Source organism: Eucalyptus grandis, chromosome 4 (genome assembly GCF_016545825.1).
Source record: "Eucalyptus grandis isolate ANBG69807.140 chromosome 4, ASM1654582v1, whole genome shotgun sequence".
In the NCBI taxonomy this organism is placed as follows: Eukaryota; Viridiplantae; Streptophyta; class Magnoliopsida; order Myrtales; family Myrtaceae; genus Eucalyptus; species Eucalyptus grandis.
Window position 1 is genome coordinate 34,355,051 of NC_052615.1, and position 22,896 is coordinate 34,377,946.

Genomic DNA, 22,896 nt, shown 5'->3' on the forward strand with positions numbered 1-22,896 from the left:
CTTTGCCATGATATCAAGATTGAATTCCTAATCGTCTTGCTGATTTGCTTTGCAAAGGAAGTACAGTAAACGAGATCAGAAAAGAAGACGAAGGCAATTCGGGAAATTGCGGAAGCTAGGTCAGGAAACGAGCAGCTCTGATACCATGACAGAAAGAGGAAGAGAGAAGGAAATATGGAAAAGTGTTTTCTCTGTATTGATTTATGTATGTCAGTACAATGTACACTTATAATGTAAGGAGGAAAAATAAACTAGGAAAGACAATATACAATAATCAGAATTTCCTATTTACTGAATTAATCAAAAATATACTAGAATCAATTATAATCAGCATCTACACTAAGATCTTCCAACATAACATTTTTGTGTTACGACATTTTTTTTTTCCTAGGAGAACTACGAAAATCTTACAAAGAGCCATGACCTTCGAGAATCCGGTCTTTGGAAGGCCATAGAACTGCCTGCACGCCCTGGCCACAGGACGCCGAGAACAGAGGTTTGTTACTTTTTTAGTAACATTAATGTTAGATAAATGGAACAATTAATTACTCTTTTATCTTTTCAGTGTAAGATAATTGTTTCTGAGTGACATGAAGAGAAGTGGAAGGGAACCGAGTTTTGGGATGATGCGGGGGTGAACAGTAAAGTTTTGTTTTACCAAAAAAAAAAAAAAAAAAACAGTAAAGTTTTGTTCTACCCAACTTTTTTATTATTTATAGATCTGGACAAGATATGCAGAAATATCTTTCTTGTTGTGAATTGAATTCATTGAAATAATGCGCGTGTTTGCCATATTGCTACGACCCTGAGGTCTTCCTATGCGCTTAGTTGACGTATTAACACGTCCCTCAATCAGAGGGGTCCTCAATTGCTTACACTAACTTGCGGACAAACTGGTTAATTATAAGAATTTCTCCATCGTTGCTTCCAAGATTTACTTTTTATTTCAATCAGTCATTCTTTGAAGCATTTTGATGTAAACGAATGCATATTCGATAGATAGAAAGAGAAATTTACAGTGGGATTTTTTTTTTTTTTTTTTGTCATTTTTCTTCCAGGGGAACATTCATGGATATGCTTCCCCTAATTATACATTTAAAATCACATTCTCACGTTCAGACTTCGGGAGAGTACAGCATAAACACATAACTTCCATGAACCGACGCTTTCTTCAAATGAATAGAACGAAAAAGAGGAGAAAAAACAAGAGGAAAGTGGAGACAACAGTGTGTACCATGAAAAGGAAACAACAACATATTGGAGTAGGGTCTGAATTCAGGAAGTTGTCAGTCTCCCGCAATCGAAACTCGCTAGTTTCAGCTGCTGCCTGGCGAAGAACCCGCCCAGCACTTTATTCCTTAAGAAGCTCAATATCTTGCCATTGCTTGTTTGGATGTATCCCACCATATAGGCTGTACTTATGAGCTCAAATGCTCTCCATCTTCTCTCTTTGGCATAATTCTTCAGGCCCATCTCAATCCTCCTGTACTCTTCACTTCTGATGCCTTGCTTGTCCCTCAAGGCTTCACCGAGGCATCTTGCTAAGATGACTCCATCTTCGAGAGCCGCACAGCCTCCTTGGCCAATATCTGGTGTCATGGGGTGGAATGCATCCCCAGCTACACAGACATTGCTTTTGCTTGTGCGTCCCCATAAAATGTCCCATGGGTGTCTGAATCTGAGTGGAGCTAATGACAAGTTTTCCAGTTCCGTGTCACGTACGACAGCTTTAAAGTCGTCAGCAACTTTTCCAAGCTTGCTCAGCACGAATTGCTTCACCTTAGCCGGACTCTCTTCCATCTCTTCATCACAGAAAATGACATTACGTGCTTGTAGAAAGTATGTGGGATTGATTTATTATATGCCGATGCCGGCTCATATCAAGGAAAGGGGTTTTTCTTCAGCAGGAAGAAAATGCATATAAAAACTCACCCTGGTTGGACATGGAAGTAGAAAAAGTGGCGAACCAATACATAGTCTTATCGTCGCAGGCGACAAAGCCAGATCTAAATCCTTCACCAATGAACTCGAAAAGTGTGGGCTCAAAACCATGACCATTCTCGTTATACACAGAGCCCCTGACCGCAAATCGGCCAACGAAAGCAGGCGCCTTGAAGCCGAGCCATTTTGCCACTGCCGAGTTCACTCCATCACAACCGAGCAACACCTAGCATTAGAAATAAAGTAAGGTCAGTTAAACCTTAAGACATCGTCTTGCTTGCAAAAGCGAGCACATTTTCCTTAGACAAAGGGGCTGTTCTCAAGCATAGATATCTCACTTTCATTCTAAGCAAATCTTCCTAATTAAGGGTAAATCATGATGCAATACCTTTGCTTTGAGAATCGAACCATCAGACAGATGGATAAGTTTAAGATTGCCCGATTGCTCAATCGAAACGACCTTGGAAGAAAACTTTATGGTGCCGCTCGGAAGTTCATTCACTAAAGTTTCCATCAAGATCTTCCTCTGCACACAACGAACTTCATGATGGTCTCTCCTGCAATATTGCGCCCACTTACATAAGGGAAAGCATTATGTTCATTTTTCCACATGAAATACAAGGGGTGCATCTGATCTGATCAATTGACCGGTTAATTTCAAACTTAAATTACTAACTGTGTCCCCGCGGCACTGAATTGTGTCTCTGCAGTAGGAAGTCCCGAAACTGTGGAAGTGGTCATCACCCTGCAACCAGAACATCTACCATGTCAATTGAACTAGCATGGACAGAGGCATGAGAAAAAGAACTAGCTATTGATAGAACAATAGAGAAAAGCTTTTCATTTGAAGTTCAGGCGTTTGTCCCATTTAGGTGTCATCATGCATCTTGTGCTCGTGCAATTACATACCATGGTGCTATGGAGAGAAAACTAATTACAAAGTTTTATCTATTGTGACCACCTTACACCTTAACATCAAATACCCTTGTGTCCGTATTTACGGAAAATGTCATTCTCCAAGAGTGTCCGTCTTCCAATCCTCAATTCTTACCCTAAATTTTCAAAACTACCCAAAATAAACCGCGCCCAAGCCCTACGAACGAAGCAGAAATGAGTCTGTAAGGAGGGAAATTTGCTATTTTCGACGGGAGTTTTGCTTAGAGATATCTAAATATTATTTGCAAAAATAGAGATATGCAAATGCTCATTGAGTCAACAGCAAGATTAATTTTTTATATCGCAGATCCTCATGAAATACTCAAGTGCTCACTAGTTCTTGTTTAAATAGCTCATCACTTGTCTTTCAACTGTCAAATCATGTTTAACTGAACCACGCGGGAAGTATCTCAGGCTAGGCCTTAGAAGCCCCTGCACATGCTGCCCTTATCTATTCATGGTTCCAGATCCAGATATGGAACCGCTCTACATGCTGTTTTCAGAAAAATATTAGATAGCCAACCATCTCAGGTGGACCAAACTAATTAATCACTTTATAATCGTGCGTTCTATTTTAGAGTTCAAAGTGATGTCTCACTGTTCATTCACATTGCAGTTGGCTCCATAATATATTAAGTGAGCGTAGGAAATATAATCACATCAGCTACAGCAAGAGAAGGGAGTTGCTTAGTTACCCAAGTAGCCGGGTGTGCCGCCGACGAAGCGATTCTGAGATCCCGACTGCATCGAGGGCCTTCCAGGCATTTGTCCATATTGCTAACGCAAAACCCGTAATCCTCAAAGAATCATGGGATTCCAAGACCAAGCTTCTAATGCCTAGCCTGCAGCGCACACGACATCAATCAAGTAATACACTTCAAGCGGGAAACACGCGAGAAAACATCCAAGGGTGGCAAAAGGTGACTAAACAACTTTCTAAGAATCTTCTTAACTCCACTGAAAACGCGATACCTATGAAGTCCTAAAGCAGTGGTAAGTCCTGCTATGCCAGCTCCAACGATCACTATGTCCTCAACCAATTCCATGATCCAGCACCTCGTTCTGACTCTCTCTCTCTCTCTCTCTCTCTCTCTCTCTCACACACACACACACACACACACAGGGCGAATGATGTTTCAGAGTTCAGACAGGATGATATATAAAGAAATACGAGAGGCAAAATCGCTTTTAGTAATGGGTAGTATGGCGTGCTCATGTAGTTCTCTTGTTCCTACTTTCAGGGTCTGTTTTTTTTTTTTTTTTAAATAAATGATTTAAAAAATATTTTTCTAAAAATAATTACTCATATCACTTGAAATAATTAGTCAATGAATGATATTTTCATTATCAGTAATAATTCATGTGTAAATTTTTTTGTGAATAATGAAAATATTTTTCATTCATTCATTTTCATAAGTAATATAAGCCATTATTTTTTTAACACATTTTTCAAATTTCATCGTACCCACACAGTAAGGTATCAGTTGTTGCAAAGATGTGTTTTCTTATTTATTAATCATGATTACGTGTATTTGCTCAATTGAATTCAATATAGTTATTTAATGTAACATATTTAGGGTCTGTTTTGTCCGCTACTTTGATACATTGTGGATCCTATCTGTGCATCATCATGTATGTACATTTTTGAGAAAATTATCCAAAATGTTCTAAATCAATTGCATGGCAGCCTATTCATTCATAAACATATCAATCATATTAAATTAGTTCTACAACATTGACAATTTATAACTTTAGTCATTCTGAATTTTGGCCGAAAATTGCTAATGATGCAATCTAGTTAGTTGTTCTATATGATACAATCAATGCTAACATGGATAATTTTTGTAATTTTTGTAAAAATTTAAAATTTTTCAGTTATTTATTTTTTGATTTCACATGACTTTTCAAGAAAAATCTTCTCGTACATAAGAAATTACTTGAGAATCAAGGTCTTAGAATACATTTACTATTATTTACTATTGCAAGAATTTGCATTGATATCAATTGAGTCATCCTGATCAATTTTGATCTAAAATTGTTAACGAAGACGTTGATCGTTTTACATTACACAGTCAACGTTGACATAAATATTTTGAATAATAGTTTTATATTTTATTTTTTTACTTTTCTTTTAGACTAAGGACCAGATCGCTTGGCCTAAATCTGTTAGGAGTAGCAAAAATGATTTTTGATTGAAGATGGAAAAGAGAATCAAAGAAGGACTTCTTTTTATCACATGGAATAGACGAGGATGCCCCCATTTTTGGCTTTGAAATTGAAGAAGAAAAATTCTACCTGGACTCGTTATAGGCGGTTGAGTGCAAGAATTGAATTGCAATGGAACTCCCCACTCTTTACCGATTTCAACTTAATGACAAGTTGAGAAGTCGGACCAAAACTTGCACGGAAACAAGTAAGAGTCCCCGCGTTTAAAACATGGTTTCTTTTCTTTGACAAATCGAAGTCCGCAGAGAAGAAAAAGTTCGACTTTTCTTTTTGTATTTCAACTTTCCTCAAAGGCGGTAAAGTCATAGGCGGTGGAAATGCTTGTAAATATGTGTGGATAGATACGCGAGTCATTTGGCGGGTGGAAAGCCTTGGAAATAGAGGGTGAGAGAGAGTTGAGCCAAAAAAGTCCTAAACCTTTTGCTTTTGTGCCAATTTAGTCCTAAACCTTTTTTTTTTTTTGTGCCGATTCAGTCCTAAACCTTTTTAAATTGTGCCAATTCAGTCCTTTCCGGCCAATTTTGACCGGATTTTGCTGACTGCGGACGTCGGCGGTTGACGTGGCATGATCGGCGGCGATTGACAACTTTTAATAATTTTTTAATAATTTTTTTATTTTTAAATATTTTTATTTTTTTATTTTTTATTTTTGTCTTTTTCCTCCAGCCGGTCGCCGGGGTCCGCGACTGGCGCCAGAGGCGATCGCCGGCGAGGGCGAGGCCGACCTCGCCGGATCTAGCGAGGTCGAGCCTCGCCGGCCATGGGCGAGGCGGCGAGCTCGACCTCGCCCATCCGGCGAGGGCGAGCCTCGCCCATGGCCGCCTCGCCGGATTCGGCCATGGGCGATGGGCGAGGCTCGCCTCGGCCCCAGGATCTGGCGAGGTCAAGCCTCGCCCGACCTCGCCGGATCAGGCCATGGGCGAGGCTCGCCCTCGCCGCCTCGCCTGATGATCTGGCGGGCGAGCCTCGCCCATGGCCGGCGGGGCGGGCGAGGCTCGACCTCGCCCGGATCCGGCGGGCGGAGAGCCTCGCCCATGGCCGCCTCGCCGGATCGGGCCATGGGCGAGGCTCACCCTCGCCAACCTCGCCGGATCGGCGGGCGAGCCTCGCCCATGGCCGGCGAGGGCCGGCGAGGCTCGACCTCGCCGAGATCCGGCGAGGGGCGAGCCTCGCCCATGGCCGCCTCGCCCAGATCGGCCCGGCGAGGTCAAGCCTCGCCCATGGCTGATCCGGCGAGACGGCCATGGGCGAGGCTCGCCCTCGCCGGCCTCGCCCTCGCCCGGCGGATCGCTTCTAGCCGGTCGCCGGACCTTGGCGGCCACCGGCTGGAGGAAAAAAAATAAAATAAAATAATAAAAAAATATTAAAAGTATTTAAAAAAAATAAAAAATATTAAAATATTATTAAAAGTTGTCCACGTCGCGCCAATCATGTCACGTCACGGCTGGCGGTCCGATCGGAAATCCTGCTAAAATGGCCGGAAATGACTGAATTAGCACAACTTAAAAGGTTTAGGACTGAATCGGCACCAAAAAAAGGTTTAGGACTAAATGGCAAACAGCGTAAAGGTTTGGACTTTTTTTGGCACTTTTCCGAGAGTTGAGCTTATAGAGAGAAAAAGGCTGTATTGTTAAGCTCGTAAGAGAGGCCACGCAAAAGGCATTTTGGATTTACTTCTTTCCTTTGTGTATTTATATTCTCTCTCCATCAGCACTTTCAAAGATTCTATACCCTTTTGGTTCCAACAAGGGGGCTGCAACACTCGCCAGATCTGGACGAGGGCCGCACCAGAGGGCCGCACACCCTCACCGGCCCTTGTCTGAGTTTTATCAGACACAACAAGGGCATCTGGCCCTCCTTGTAGTCAGCGAGGGCATTGGGTGATGGCCGCCACACCATCGTTGGCCACAAGCCCTTGCCTAGTGGCCGGCAAGCGCGTTGTGAGCCGGTTCTTGCTAGCCCTGAGCAAAAAGAGATAAAATAACAAAAAAGACAAAAAAATTATATAAAAGTTCAAATATAATTCAAAAATTATTTTAAATATTCACGTTAATGCCAAACAAATCATGTGGGACAATTGACATTCACGTTAAAGATTTCCTACCAAAATTAGCCAAAAAAACTAAATCGATATCAATGCAAAAAAAAAAAAATTAGGATTAAATTGACCTAATAAGATTTATAATTAAATCAATACCATTACAATAGATTTATAACTTTTTCAGTACTTTTCCACCAACGACAAACTCTGAACTAAACAAGAGAATCGACTCGGCCTTTTCTTTTCTTTATAATAGTAAGAGTATCCAAACCTAGCTAGTCGTCTAATACATAAGACGCTATGTCCACGTGCTTGGGCAAGGCAACAAACACAAAGTGTTGGGGATAGCCTGGCAAACTTATTTCGAGTAGGAGAAATTAATCGCTTAATTAATTACCCAATCGCTTGGGCGTTTGACTACTTCAACATACATTTCGGTTCCATTTATTTAGTAAAAAATAAATAATTAAAAAGTATTTTCTTAAAAATAATTTATCACATCACTTCTCAAAATAGATAAACAAAAAATATTTTCATATATACAAAAATATTTAGAAATAAATTATTGTCGATGATGATGAAAATATTTTTCATTAACTAATTATTTAAAACAATGAGAGCAATCAATTTCAAAAAAAAAAAAAATTTCATCATTTATTTTTCAAAAAACAAAATGATCAGAGCCTTAATTCCTCTACTTTAGCCCTTTTTTAATTAAAAAAGTCCTCTAGCACTCTAGTCTAAGGCGAAATTAGTATGCTCAAAATTCTAAAACGACATTCATGCGACAAAAGTGCGCTCGAAACCTTGTTAAACTTTATCTACGGGAATAGTGCAAAGGTGTAAACAATGCGTACATTAGCCGGATCAATCTGAACAAACCAAACACTTGGTGTCATTCCTCAAAATCCATAGAACTGTCTGTACTCCATGTCGATTCTTCAATTCCCCGTTCTCGGACATCCTGATTCTAAACCAAAAGGCCACGCATTTACCTCTGAAATCTGACAGGTTCGCCGGGGGAGAGAAGAAGCATTGCAAAGGAAAATCAACTCTATTAAACGTTAGGACAATACACCTGAAAATTCCACTCCATATGGTACAACAATCCCCACAAACACTGCCAATTGGGAGTACAGGACTAAGAACATAAGTTCAAGAAACGGAGAAGCTTCCATCAAGTTAGGAAAAGACGGAGACGAGGAAAAGGAAAAGCAAGACGCTAGACAGGCCCTCTTTCTCTTTCCCATAGGTTGTGTGAATTAAGAAACTTGATTCCCCGACAAAAACCTCAACCAGTGATGTCCACGTTATGCGATGATTGCAACAGCGCAATTGAGCAGCCGACTCCATAATCCTATCTGCTGTCAGGGAACTTAGCTTCATAGGTTAGGGGTACCTGCATTTGGCGAAGCAAAAACTCATGCCTCCATTTTTTAATTTCTCTAAGGTGAAAAGGCAGGGTGACTAACATAAACCCGCATATAAAAGAGAGCACTTCGAAATATGATACCATGAACGTCGCGGTTATCATCTTCCCAGCAAACCATCTTCCATGAAGAGCTCGTTGGGCATTACTTGCAGACTGCGTATCCTCGAACCTCAGGTATACAAAACCACTGCTATTCCTGTTTTTAGGTAGAAAGGAGACACAAGCCACAAAACTTGAACAACAGAACCAAGGAGACCAATTATGATATTTTGACCGGTGGGGAGGATTATACACTTCCCATCGTTTTAATTAAATAATGCCAGGATGATCAAGTTGAACCAATAACAATAGGGATAGGATCAATTCAGACTTATCCATATAAAAGCTTGTCCTAATTTTTCAGAAATGCTTCCTTGCATGCATCCAAGCCAGAAGGTATAACCTTCTAAGCCATGCTGAGAATCATGCACATGCATCTGGTGTCGGAGATTAACTCCCCCAAAGATTTTGATCGGTAAAATTGCCAGTGACTTACTTGTCTACAAAAATGTGCCTCAAATTTCCAAACTTTGAACATTCTTCTTGAACATCCTCCTTAATGTCCAATTCAAAATCTGGTTCAGTCTGCCAAGAAATATCACACTTCAAATAAGAATGGGGAGAAGAAGAGTAATACACTACAACAGCATCGCAAGCCTAAAAATCTAATTTACCTCTAATGTTGGATCAAACATGTTCTTCAATAGCAAACATTCACTTGGGACACCAACTGTATCAATTGTAGGACCAGTTGTAGCTGTGACCTGAAGACCTGATCCTGGAAGTCCAGTGAGGGCTGCAATATTTGGCTGCATAAGAGAAGCAGCCAGTGGAGGAACCACAGGTGCCGTGCCAAGAATTGGTCCTGAGGGAAGAGTAGCACCAGCGCTGTTGATGGCGGAAGTGCCCACAGAACTAGCAATGCTGCAATAGCCGATGATAGTGTCAGACGACAAATAAAAACAGTAACTCCATATAATTAAAACCGATGTGTCATATCAACCTTGATGCAGCTCCGCTCCGATCCAACTTCAGCATAAGACTTGCTCGCGAAGACGCATTCAAGGACTGAAATAGGTTTTAAAAAAAGATTACAAAAAAATCATGCAAAAAAAATGCTGTTAAAAAAATTAATCACGGATGAACTATTGTGAGTTCCAAAAAAGTGTGGCAGGTAAAAGAAGAATCAGTAGCATATAATTGTGAATTAAGGAAAATCATTGCTATTTTTCCTTAAAGCAATAATCAATCACCAAAGCATAGGCTCTGATACAGTATTGATTCTACGACAACCTTCCAACCAAACAAGAAGTATGTACAAGTCAAAATTGCTTTTCATCTAATACAAAAATAACCAATGAAATTGTATCATAATTGCATTGCAACAGGACTCTTCTAGGTCCCTAAGATTCATGGCTTTTATTTTCCAGCAGCTCTTCCTCTTCATCACTTGCATGCCATGAAAGTTACCACTTCTTTTTGGCCATTCATGAAACTAACCACCCAAAGAATGCCAAAACAGGCAGAGTTATGATTTGTTCAGCTTAAGCTTGATAAGCCCAGTCCGGAGCCAGAATAAGTCAACATTCAAGGCAAGATGTGCTTGCAATTTCCAAATGCACCACAGCCCAGAAACACAAACCCCCCCTCTTTTTCTTCTTCTCCTTTTCTCTCTTTTCAGAAAGAGAAAAACAAACTCAATTAGACCAAAGTGCTAAATTGCTGAGCATATGAAAAAAGAGAGAGTTGATGCTGATAATGGAACATACAGAACAACCAAATTTGCCCAGAAATAAAGACTTGAGTAACATAAAAAATATAAGAATCACGAGCAGAAAACAGCAGGTACCCTCCAACACTGTAAAAATGAAATCTGTGGTTACAGTAGGAAGCACAAAAGCCAATCCAAAGGCATGGCATTCAAAATGATGTAACTAGAGGAAGTCCACATGGCATAGGAAATGCAAATATCTGATTATCAAACTGCTGTACAGGGGAAGCAAAGTTAAAGGTAAATCAATGGATATCTATGCAAGCCCCAAGCAACAGAAGAACTACTTATACATGAGAGATGCAAATATTTTACTCACCAAGCCACCACCTTCATCATCATCAAAATCTCCAGCATTAGTCCCAACATCCTGTGTTCCTGCTTGATCAGTAATAGCTGACACCTAAATGGAGGAAGAAACTCTGCTTACCATTCAAGTGATTACTGAAGCATCATTATTTCAAGATGGATTTTTCAAGCTTTTTACTACAGATATATAAGCTACGTGAATTTGCTCGCACCACAAACCTACAAACGTTGTCCCTTGATCCCCATTTGTTAACCCACAAAGCAATTTCCACAGATACATGTGAACTAACCTTGATAGTCCGTCCTGCAATCTCCAATCCATTCAGACTTAGTGCATTCCGGGCATCCTCAAGACGTGCAAACTGCAACGAAAGAATATACCTGTTAAAATCACCCTATGCAATAATCCATCGCAATTTTCGTTCACAGACAAATGCCATTCTAATATCATCATTCAGAGTCAAGTCAAGACATGTCCTATTCAATAAAAAAGATTGGACTCCTGATCTTAAAAGTAAACAATAATATTTTCGAGAAACTAACAAAATAAGACATTTTTGCACAAGAAAAAGTCGATCTCTAAGGACAGATTTTGACAGGTGATCAATAAAGGGTAGAGTACAGTAAGGTGTTGCTTCTTGTTGAACATACCAATATACCACTACGTCTCTTCCATGTCTTTCTCAAATAACATACTTAGATCATAATGAAAAGAAGTCAGCCATAATTATGAAATGAAGTCAACTCTTCATCTATGAAACCTCTTTGCCTACCCTAAAACCTCCTTTCAATTTCTGCAGTAATGATGCCTATTTTTGTTCTGTAAGTTCTGCCATCAGAACCTCTAGAAATCCTTTTATTTAACATTCAACTGCAATGTTAATCAATATAACTCGTTTTTCCTATCACAAAATATGAGGGTCTGTTAAACCTTAAAAAGAGCACTTAATTGCTTTTCTTTCCCATCAACTTTCAAAAGGGAAAAGAAAACAAATGTTTATATGTAAATAAGCTCTAAAAAGATTATGAGAAGTTCTAATTGATTCTAAACGTCAATATTTCGTACATTCTTAAAAATCCAGGCCTCCAACTTTTAATATAAGACAAATTCCAAGCATCACAAGAAAAAGGAAAAGCAAAAACTACAAAAAGAAATAGCCACACAAAATAGAAGCCAAGCACCATATATTTGAGCATACTCACCTGCACAAAGCCAAAGCCCTTACAATGACCAGATTCGTCAAGTGGTAGCTGCACAAGCTCCACCTCACCAAATGGCTCAAAAATCTAAGCATCACAAAAGAGCAAGGATTGAAGCTTATTAGATAGAATGAATATCAAAATTCCTACATAGAGCCAAACATCACCATTATACAACAAATAATAAAGAAAAATAGAAGATCTACTCAATTAAAAAATGTCATAAATCAGACTGCAAATAGAAACCACAAGTTTATTTCAGAAAGCACGTGTGCTTCTTCAGTTAAATAACCAAATAAAAGAGGACAAATGAATCCCTAAAAAGACACAGAATGTGAATGGCATATTTAGTAATTGACTTCACCTTTTTCAGCTGCTCAGTTGTCAAGTTTGTATGCAGGTTACCAACATAAAGCCTTCTAGCACCTCCTGAGTAAGGACCGATTGATCCACCGGGTCCTCCAGCTGCGGCTGCAGTTGACTGAACCAAGTTTTTTTCAGCTTCTGACGGTTTTACCATCACTGGTATGCCAAGAAGTGGCTGGCCAGATAGTGCTATAGCCATTGGAACAGACATTGCATCATAGAACTCAACATATCTGCAGAACAAAGTTATTTCACATGACTCAGTAACAGAAAAGGATAAAGGATATCAATTAACAAGTCCCCCGTCCAAACATTCCATGTAATTTCCAGCTAGACCCCACATCTTGTGATCCATAAGGTAACAACAAATCCAACTCTCAAATCAGCAATCAATATGTTGAAGTGTATGAGTATAAAATGTAATTCCCAGTGCAATAAGCTTAGACTGAACCCTGAATGATATGCAAAAAGTCAAATTCACATCTATTCATGATTACTACTTCATGCACAGCAACTACTTAACACGTGCCACAAAACTCAATGAGCAAAAATATGCACTTATACATTTGTTCGAATTGCCTTATTAACTCTAATTAGTTAAGCTATCTATGAGATGTCAACACACAGTCCACTCCTACCAGAGAAACACCAAGATTTGATCGACAACATACCCATTGGACATGGAGTTTAAGATAAGTCCAACTGAATTATCTGCACTTCATAATCTACTATATCTTGAGTAGTAGAATAGCCTTAAATTGGTAAACAAACTAAGACCAGCACACATTGTTCTTTCATGATAGCAGTTGTCATGACAATTCAATGTAGATTACACAAACAAGCATACAGATCCAATAAAATTGACACAGTTTCGTCACAATGCCATATAAAGCTTACCCAACCCCTTTGGAGCGCCTTGAGATCCTATCCATGATCAAACGTACATCGCGCACCTGAAATTGTGTAACCAGCTTGACAGTCACAAAGAGATACATATAGGTTGATGTTTTATCTGAACACATACATAGATACATATTGGTAAAGCTGCTGGTGCTGATTTTTCTTTTCCTCTTTTCTAAGAGTTGAAGAGGGAGAGGGAGGGAGATGGGGGTTGGAGGATTTATATAAACATAAAATGACCAAGTGAATTCAATTGCTCATCTACCAAGCCCAATAACCTGTGCTAAAAATTACATCATACAGGATGTGAATCGAACAATGCACAAACAAACAAAAGTGAGAGCTGTGTCTATGGCGTGAAGCATGTCTATTGCAGTCCACTCACAGACATCTCAAAGCAGCATGAAATAAAGAGCAAGAGGAGATACCAAAATACATATGAAGCATCATATTTATTCACCATACATGACACACACATCAGAATGAAATTCTTCTATACCAGGAGAGCTCCCAAGATGCTAAGAAAGTGAAAGTATATACTTGGAACATAACCACAACCTCTCTCGCATTCAACGAGGAAGCAAGTTACCTTGCCAGCCCTTGAGAAGAACTCATAAACATCTCTTTCATCTGCTTTCAAGTTAATCTGTAAAATGTTGGCACAACCAAGTAAATTTGCAAGTAAAGAAGAGTCATATTTGCAGCAACTATAAATTTAAATGCAAATGAACATTTTCATTACCTGATAGGCAAATACAGTCCTCTGGTCCCGTTCAGGATCCGCCTCTGGCTCTTTGGCATCTTCCTTCTTTTCTTTATGCGGCCTGCAAAATGAAGAAAATTCAAACCATCAATCATGGTTGTCATAGATAAAAGAGCAGACCTTCAAAGGATCAGTCAATTATGTACTTCAGAAGTATCTTGCTCTGTCAAGCAGAGCAGTTTTTGACATGGTGGAACTGTTACAAATCACTAAACCAAAGAAAAAAAGTTATCCCAAAATGGCAGCCAAAATTTCTCCGCTTATGATATAAGGCCGAACCCATGTGCCCTAGTCCTGCAGGGAACTACACAAAGTTATTATGAGAGGACAACCCACACAGATTGGTATCTAAAAGACTTTATCATCTTCAATGTGATCATTAACATGGAGACCAAGTAATTTATGTACATAATCGGACCTCAAGCAATAGATTAGCATCAAATATTGTACCTTCTATAAACAACTTAATCTTAAATGATAACGGCGTCATCAAGTTGCATAGATGGCGTGCCAAAGAACCTAATAGCATAATTTGGAACCTGTTAATCTTAGATTCCAGCAGAACACAGTACATTAAGTAAAAGCATATATAAGACCAAAAATATAACCGACAGATAGCAGAAGAGAGGCAGCTACTTTCCCATGAGGTACAAGATCCAATACTAATTATCAGATCAACCAAAAACAAACGGTGCAACAAAAAGCAGGAAAAGAAAACAATGTAATGACCTAATCTAGACATGCAGGTAGACTCCAAATTAAGCAAACTATAATTAAGTTGATGAAGGACCTAAAGACTTGTCACAATTCCTTCCGAAGCTCAGCATGTCCTACAACAACACAGGCGAAATGCTCACACAGATAATGAAAATGCCAACAAATTAGTACATATTGGCTCAATTCGGAATCAGCATGGTCCGCAAAAGCAGTGGTACTTGCAAACTTAAACATTGAAAGATATGGATCCAAAAATTGTCTCATCATTATCAAAATTGAGCAGTGGTAAACTGCTCTTAACTGCATAAAGCAAAACACTCTTTAAAGCAAAACCAGGTTCCAAATGGCTTAAAAACAACATTAAGGCCCATCTGTCTTCACCGCTTTTGAGCAGAATGCTGCGTTCTCGACAAAACATAAAACTGCGATTTAAACATTAAAGTTTATGAGAATATTGTAAATAATTCCATACATTAATATGTGCATATTTTTGCCTTGAATAAAAGTTAAAGTTCAGGGCCACAAGATTTTCAAAAAAGGAAAATCTAAAATGTAAAAGACACTCCAAACAGATCTATAGAACACAAGCTTTAGAACCAGGTTGCTCCCACACCCATTACATTACACATACGGACATACACATCAGCCTAGGTAACCATAACTAGAGCACTGATAGATAATTGGTTGATAGCTTCCTTTCTTCCATATAGTTGTACTTTGATATTTTAACAGAAAAATGATATAGAGCAATTTAAGCACTGTACTTTCGAGAGAAAGGACTAAACAAATAAAAAGGGAGCTGTGAGAACAGAACAACACATACTATCAAATTACTAATTAGCACTAGAAAACCTTCAAAAAGCATGTCAAAATATTTTCACACCATCAGACGATAGTTAACCAACACAAACGCAACCATTAAAAAGAAAACCAACTTGAAATACCTGGTCTCTCTTTCCCGTTCCTTAAATTCTCTCTCTTTATCTCTTTCTCCATGCTCCATATCTCGAATCCTTTCTCTGACCATTTCATCCCGACCACCTCGATGCCTTCCAGGAGGACTCTTGCTTCTCCGTGGCCTATTTTGTTCCCTTTCCATAACCCTATCCCGGTCGGGTTCCCTCCTGTCCCGATCACGACGCTTATCTCTATCTCTATCTCTCTCCCCCCCGTTCCTGTCCTCCCTCTCACTATCCCTTTCCCTGTCTCTTCCCTTCTCTTTCCGTTCCCGGCTACTCTTATGCCCATCCCTCTCTCCGTCCCTCGACTGCGACCGGTGCCGTGAAGAACCGCGCCTATCATTATCTCGGGGTTTGCCCCCTGACTTTGAGCGTTTGGAGAGATGATCGGCATCATCCTCATTCTCTTCTTCCTTATGCTTCGAAGACCGACTTCTGCGCCTGTCTCCAGAGTTCAGGGTTTCTTCACCGCCATTCACAGCTTCCTTCACCTTGTGTGGTTCCGGATTCTCAACCGTCTTCTCCAGATATTCATATTCGTCAAAATCCATGGTGCCAGTCAAGGGGAAACCCTCAGCAAGCCTGGCCAGAGTCTGCAAAACACGAGGGAAACGGTCACATGCCATTAATTTCTCCGAAACAAAAAAAGGTCCCAAAAGTCGGGTAGAAGATCCAGAAACCAATCAATAACCAATTGGGTGGCCGCCAAGCTCGGAAGAGCAAAAGTAGAGTTGCACAAGCAGAAACAACAATTGAGCAATCAGCAAAAAAGGAACAGCTACGACCGACCGCCCGCCCGCCCACTGTTCAATCGGCAAAACTAGCCGCACGAACTACAATCAAGTTCCCCAGCACAAGTCACTGTAGAAAGCCAAATCCTTTGGAACCTCACTAAACACCACTTCGCAGGAAACAGTTTTTGCCGGGAAATTTCGTCCCGGGAAAACCCAAAAACCCCCAAGCCGTCAACTCCGACGCGACCCAAGCCAAATGTGCAAAAACCCACAGCGCGGAAACCCGTTAAATCAACGCCCCACCAATGGCGAAACCGCAACGATTTGCGGAAACCCGAGCCCCCCCGTCCCGGAATCAGCAGCAGCGACCAAACAAAAACTTCGCGAGAAATAATTAAAAAGGAAGGAGAAGAAGCAAAACCCTCCACCCGGAAGGGACGAAGCGAGACCCGAACCTCGATACCGAGAGGATGCGAGAGCGGATTTGGGAGCAGACAGTGATGTGGCGACGACGATAACTCCGGAGGTCCCCGCAAGCGAGAGAGAGAGAGAGAGAGAGAGAAGGGGAAGAAATTTCGAGGAAAGAAATTCAAAGATCGAGGCTCCAATCCCCTCTCTCCCTAAATCGCTTGCTAGGGCAAAGGCCATCCGGTTTGGACTGGCTTTTTAGCTACGCAGAGAGGAGAGAAGCCCATCGCCATCCGGACGGGCCCGCTCCAGATTTGCACCGAACCGCCGAGCCCGAGCCCGAGCCCGAACCAGATCGGCTCTGAAAGGGCAAGAAGGTAATCTCCCATGATGGCTGCTCCCGGAAATGTGAATTTAGTAATATTTCTATTCCTGGAGATAATTTTTATCGAGAGATAATTTTTTTTATTTTTTATTACATTGCCAAATTTTTTAGGAAAAGAGCGTATTCAATACAACCCTAAAATTTCAATGAAATAGAAAAAAAAAAAAAAAGGCATTTGGTACAATAGTAAAAAATTTTAATGATGGGACATTTTTTTTAGTTCTTTAATAATTTTCTGAGATATTTCTAATTTCTCAAAAAAAAAAAAAAAAATCTTTTTGTTTCTTCCTCCTCTAGCCAATCCTCAACCTCACTTAGCCAGCCACTGAGGTCAAGCCTTGCCTAGGCATCACCAATGTCCTAGCATTGTTGAATGTCCAACAACTAGCTACAAAATAAAGAAGAATAAAAGAAAATGATCTTGTTTCATAAATTGTTTTTGGAAGTAAAAAAGTAGGTTTATTTTATTGTTCCAAATACATTCCTTGACCACCGATATATTTTGGGAAATAAAAAAATTAATTAACATTACTAAAATTTTTGCATTTTTTTTTCAACAAAACAAAAAAAAAAATAAAAATAAAATAATTACTAAACACATCCTTATCCTAGTAAGACTAGGATTCAAACCAAATTAAAAGTCAGTTAGGCCCAAAAACCAGATTCAGAGGATCGTCCCAGTTCGTTTCTCCTAGTTCTACACTTTTTTTTTCCGGTAGTAGGATGGTCAAATTTGATTTACATTTTGAATGATTATAAGGATTTGAGATGTATAACGTTCTAACTTCAAATATAATTCATATATCCGCAAACGATGTAGAAATCTGATAAGAATAACCAACAAGGTAGTTCGAAAACCTTCGCCACCAAGCCTGACATCGACAAAATTATCATTTCGATCAACTCGATTTTTTTTTCTCTTCCAATCAATCCAACATCAATCCAAGAACAGATTACAACAAAACATCATTTCTGAGCGGTTCTCAGAGGGACGGAAAAGAAGTGGGAGCGAGCCTTATTCAATTGCGCATACCCAAATACATGGAAAACTTCAGAGGATAATCCCAATAATGAACCAACATGGGGGAGTATAAAATTATGTAGGCATACAAGGGATGATAACAATCATCAGCCTAAGAATTAAATAATGCTGTCCTAATCTTAACCCCAAAATGTCTTCTCAGCAGTTTGGAAGGAGTCTCAACAATCGAGCGCCGCCCGCGACCGAGTTGCATCCTGCTCATTCGGCGCATTCAATAGGTTAATAACTCGATTAAACAACAAGCAGCTATCGCCTCACAAAAGTCCTTATTAGCCCTAGCTATATCTCTCGAGCAAGAAGATCACCCTGTAATTTTAGAAGTTTATCCGTTGTTACTTCTCTCAGGCTTTTGGTGCCTCGCCGTGATTGCTGGGAGCATTATCTCTAGGGGAACTAAATAAACCAAAACTCGAGCGTGAGGGGCTGGGAGGAGTCTCCACTTGCTTAGACTCTCTTGTTAAATGTGAGGTATGTGTATCTGAAGGAGATTGCCTCCTTTCATATGGAAACTCTTGCCTCCTTTGATTGGGGACCTCTTGCTTCCTTTCATATGGAACCTCTTGCCTCCTTTGATTGGGGACCTCTTGCCTCCTTTCATATGGAACCTCTTGCCTCCTTTGATTGGGGACCTCTTGCCTCCTCGGAACCCCAGGCGGTAATCTGTTGGAGTCTCTCGCCCCTGGGCTCCTAGATTGGGCAAACCTATTATTTGCTCCTCCCTTCGCATACCTGTTCTCAGTTTCTGCGGAAGGCTCTCCTGTATTCACTGAATAATTAGGGTTTGATGAAGAGGGAACCCTTCCAGGCCTATCGTTCACTTTGGAACCATAGTCCGCACCACCCGTTGACCAGCCAGCATAGCTGCCTCCAGCATTTCCATTGTCAGAAAGCATCTCTTTCTCAGATTCCAAGCCTTTTTCGCCAGGGTCCTCATCTTCAGAGTCTCCACTTGGTTGAGCCGCCCCGTCTTGTTTCATATCTCCAAACAGCTTCTTACCTTTCTTAGATGGACCAAACTTTACATGCCTGACAATGACATAAGCCTGTTTGTTTTCCACCCTTGGTCCACTTTCTACAACCGCTACATCTTCAATCTGCACAGATAGTTAGTACAAGAAACTTAAACGAGATAGCAAGCTAAAAATGAAGAAGCGTGACAACTAAAAACTAATGAGAATCAGAATCTTTAGGAATGTATGGCTGACCAATGCAGAAAGTCGAGTTAATAATCCTCCCAAGTCCTGATCTTCAGTACCCATTGCCCTACACTGTAAGAGCCTTGGGTGAGAGAGCATTTTAATAAATACAGAGAGGGAAAATTCCTTGTAGCCTTGTCTGCACACTTCACGAGCTCATATCCATTGAATATGTGAATGAAGCCAGACTTTATGCAAGGTTTACCAAAGTAGGAACCTTTTGGTTCTAGTGCTACCAGGACACACACCGCATGCACACAAACTGATCAGCAGAAATGATAAGAGAATGCTTCCATATTCATGTCCTTGTAACAATATATTGCCCAATTTAAAATTTTGTCATTAAGAAGTGATATTGGGACTTGCTGCTATTTCCATAGCATGTTTTTAACAAGGATAAACAATCAGCACATATTGTTTGGAATCCTTTTTATGCGGGAGAAGAACACTAAATTTATGTCTTCACAATCTCTTTTCCAAATAATACCCAGCGTGGTTCATAAAACAAAAAACAAGCCCTCTTAAGCTTTAAGACAAGTCAAACACTCCATCCAGAAGGAGGATCCACATGAGCATCAATACACTATTCCAAATTGACAAAGAACCACAAAAGCATATGCAAATCAAATTCTCATGCAACCCTTGCAATCCCCCAAAATTACCGGAACAGAACTTCCCTTAACATCATCTTAGAAACAAAGCATACAGAATTATGCAGGTAACAAGTTTATATGCTTTAACCAATAAAAAAACTCATCACTTTACCAAAAAAAAAAAAAAAACTCATCCAGACTCATACACTGGAGAGCAAAATGAGCCGACAAGCATCGCATGCCATAAACTAGAAAATGTGGCAAGAGTATGTTAAGGCGCACTGACAAACACTCCTATGTACCTTCACACGGTAGCCACGTTCCATCAACCTTTTAACTGTATCGGCTTTCATCTTTAGGTCCTTCTGTTCCTGAAAGCAACAAGGAGAAACACGGAATCAATCTTCTTTCATGATTCATGAATTGTCCACATATGCATGCACACGCATATAACATGGGATAGTCAGTGACGAGTCAAGAGTTAAATAGGAAGGGGTGGGTGTGCACGTTCATGCGTGCACTTGTGTGTAAAACTGCTATAATGATCTGTGGGAACAAGTCTGATTAGAAAAAAAGAAAGGGCAATGATCTGTCGGTACAGGGTAGGAGAGCAAAAGTGACTCACTGTCTTTCCCGTAAAACGCACTTCTTTGCAATCTCCTTTTCGTAGAGCCACCCCTGACTGCATAAACACAATTTTACAAACTAGGGAGAATGTCCCGAGAGAGAAATAAATGTCTGACAAAACTAACTTGGGAGAGACGCTTTAGAATTCTTAGGGAATAATTACCTGACTTTTAGCACGGTCCTTTTCCTTCAGTTGTTGTTTGTACTTCTCCCTATGGAAGTCCATAATTTTACACACAGGTGGATTAGCACTTTTCTGAACCTGCACATTGCATGAATTTAGAAGCTCGCTTTGTCTTTCTCGTACCCAAAAAAACATTTGCTCGCTCGCCCAAGCCTACATGCTTCCAGGAGACTTACTGACTAGGAAGTAACAATAGTCTAAGTAAAATCGACCTTTCTTTAACTCCCAACATAAGGCTGGGCTGAGTACCAAATATAAAACTAAGACACAAAATCTAGACAAGGATAACCAATTGCACCCCCCCCCAACCCCCAACAACACAAAAAACAAAAAACAATTGACATAACTGACTCACTGTTGATTGCTAAAGACTGATAGTGCCATTGTCATATATAGAACGCCATTTTTGGACACCTATTTTGACCTATTGATGATCATTAGCCTACCACATTTTGAACTTCATTCGGATAAATACAATGTCCATGACTTCAAACCATGAGACTTGAAGTGGCAAATTACCTCAACTAAATCAAGATTGAGTTTTCTAGCTCGTTCAATTGCTTCATGGATTGAGACTACAAAATGCCCTGCACATGTAGAATGTTTGTATGAGGGCTTTGAATTACCACTATCTTAAACCACCCAATGAACATTCAGTCACGTTGTTCAACAATAACACCAGAAAGAATAGATAGATACCCAGCTATAAAATCATACACAAAGATTCACAATACCAGTACAAAGCAGTAATATTTTTACCTTCTTAATCATTGAAATCAAAACCTAGATCATGAGGCATTCATGAGGCATAAATTAATCATTAAATTTCCAGGGTTTTAATCCCCTGCTGCTGCTGGTGCTAAAAGTGATGGAGGATCAAAAGCTCAAGACAGTACCAAAAAATATGCAAGCAAAATGAGATGACACATAAGCTGGCAGGACCAGAGTGATCTCTTCTTTACTTGCCCACAAAAAAATGAATGCACACTTCTTTCAAGATGTCCAAACCCATTTTAGGCCCCTTTCATGAGTACATTCCAGTGTCAACAATGACTCAGACTTGGATACCCTAATTCCATCCACTCCAAGCACTCCAGAGCCGACACCCTTTTACACAAACCTTCCACACAAAATTTTGCAGAGAAGGCAACCTATGCAGATGGCATGCTCCAAATAAACCAGCAAAATATTCCTCATTCACGTAACAGCCGAAAAGCAATACAGTGACTTCGATCCCAGGAGATGTACCTTCATCTGTCACGACCCTGACTATGCTCGCTTTAATCTTCTCATTCAGGCGCGGTGCATTGGAGTCCTTAGCTTCCTCTTTCGGCTTAGCCTGACATTTTGTCCGACAACAAGCACGGGCAGTCAAAACGCAAGTACTCGAGAAACAAAAATAAACAATGTCTGCATTGCTATCATCACAAAAACGAAACCTCTATAGCACAGTAACGTAGTTCCAACCAAACACACTACTACCAATAGCTAGGAAAATCAAACCCCTTGGATTCAAAAAAACGAGTCTGGCAGCTCTCGATCACACGAAACAACAAAACAACCCCAAACGTCATCGAAGAAACCCGAATTACGCAGTCTCTTCCATTACCTGAACCGGTGCGGCGAAGAACCTGGCGTTGCTGCAGAAATCGGAGGGTCGCCGGCGGATATCGGCGAAAGGCGCCGGCTTCACGCCGACGGACGCACACGAAGTGGCGCATTCGTGCGCCGAAGCGTACAAGGATTGGGCGTAACATGACTTGGCGTAGCTCGACGCGAGACGGAGCTTGGACTGGCTGAGTCGACACCAGAGCACCATCGCTTCCCTCTACAGAGACGTACGAAGCATTCCCCGAACTGGATAGAGAGGTCAGTGGCGTGACGCGAGGACGAGATTTGGGGAGACGGAAACCCTAATCGGAGCCGATCGATTTCCCCCCAAATTCTGCCTCAGCCAGTGCCTGCCTGCCTGCCTGCCTGCCTGCCGGTGCTGGGAAGCTGGTGCGTGCGCTCGCCATTGAAATGGAAGCGCACGATCTTGAAGTCGGAGCGGACGAGAAACGGGCTCGGCCCATTTCACTGATACGGGGCCCAAATCCAGAGTAGGCTTGGGCCCGTATATGGCCA

The 22,896-nt window shown here is 40.6% G+C and overlaps 3 protein-coding genes across 6 annotated transcripts; all 3 read right to left on the reverse strand.

Annotated features, from left to right (window-relative positions):
• Positions 1-1,027: 1,027 nt before the first annotated feature.
• Positions 1,028-3,958, reverse strand: LOC104418974 (monooxygenase 2). Its single transcript, XM_010030460.3, has 6 exons — positions 3,850-3,958; positions 3,573-3,719; positions 2,618-2,686; positions 2,330-2,498; positions 1,933-2,167; positions 1,028-1,802 (listed from the first exon to the last, which is right to left on the reverse strand). Exons 1-6 carry the CDS (start codon positions 3,921-3,923, stop codon positions 1,276-1,278), a joined length of 1,221 nt encoding a protein of 406 aa, XP_010028762.2. The 5' UTR covers positions 3,924-3,958; the 3' UTR covers positions 1,028-1,275.
• Positions 3,959-8,179: 4,221 nt separating this feature from the next.
• On the reverse strand, positions 8,180-16,953 carry LOC104418975 (RNA-binding protein 39). Of its 2 annotated transcripts, none has more exons than XM_010030461.3 (14): positions 16,790-16,953; positions 15,586-16,193; positions 13,904-13,985; positions 13,751-13,807; positions 13,159-13,214; positions 12,260-12,494; positions 11,899-11,982; positions 10,986-11,057; positions 10,706-10,789; positions 9,619-9,683; positions 9,290-9,539; positions 9,112-9,200; positions 8,658-8,772; positions 8,180-8,543 (listed from the first exon to the last, which is right to left on the reverse strand). In XM_010030461.3, exons 2-14 carry the CDS (start codon positions 16,149-16,151, stop codon positions 8,502-8,504), a joined length of 1,797 nt encoding a protein of 598 aa, XP_010028763.2. In that variant the 5' UTR covers positions 16,152-16,193; positions 16,790-16,953; the 3' UTR covers positions 8,180-8,501. The 2 variants fall into 2 exon arrangements, with proteins under 2 accessions (XP_010028763.2, XP_039167238.1); XM_039311304.1 differs by having other exon boundaries at positions 16,756-16,926.
• A 1,052-nt stretch (positions 16,954-18,005) lies between these two features.
• Positions 18,006-22,769, reverse strand: LOC104418976 (translation initiation factor IF3-1, mitochondrial). Of its 3 annotated transcripts, none has more exons than XM_039311306.1 (9): positions 22,379-22,769; positions 22,018-22,108; positions 21,289-21,356; positions 20,749-20,847; positions 20,584-20,640; positions 20,261-20,329; positions 19,375-19,437; positions 18,751-19,263; positions 18,006-18,702 (listed from the first exon to the last, which is right to left on the reverse strand). In XM_039311306.1, exons 1-9 carry the CDS (start codon positions 22,586-22,588, stop codon positions 18,511-18,513), a joined length of 1,362 nt encoding a protein of 453 aa, XP_039167240.1. In that variant the 5' UTR covers positions 22,589-22,769; the 3' UTR covers positions 18,006-18,510. The 3 variants fall into 3 exon arrangements, with proteins under 3 accessions (XP_039167240.1, XP_039167239.1, XP_010028764.2); XM_039311305.1 differs by having other exon boundaries at positions 18,006-18,678; positions 18,727-19,263; XM_010030462.3 differs by having other exon boundaries at positions 18,006-19,263.
• Between the last annotated feature and the right edge of the window lie 127 nt (positions 22,770-22,896).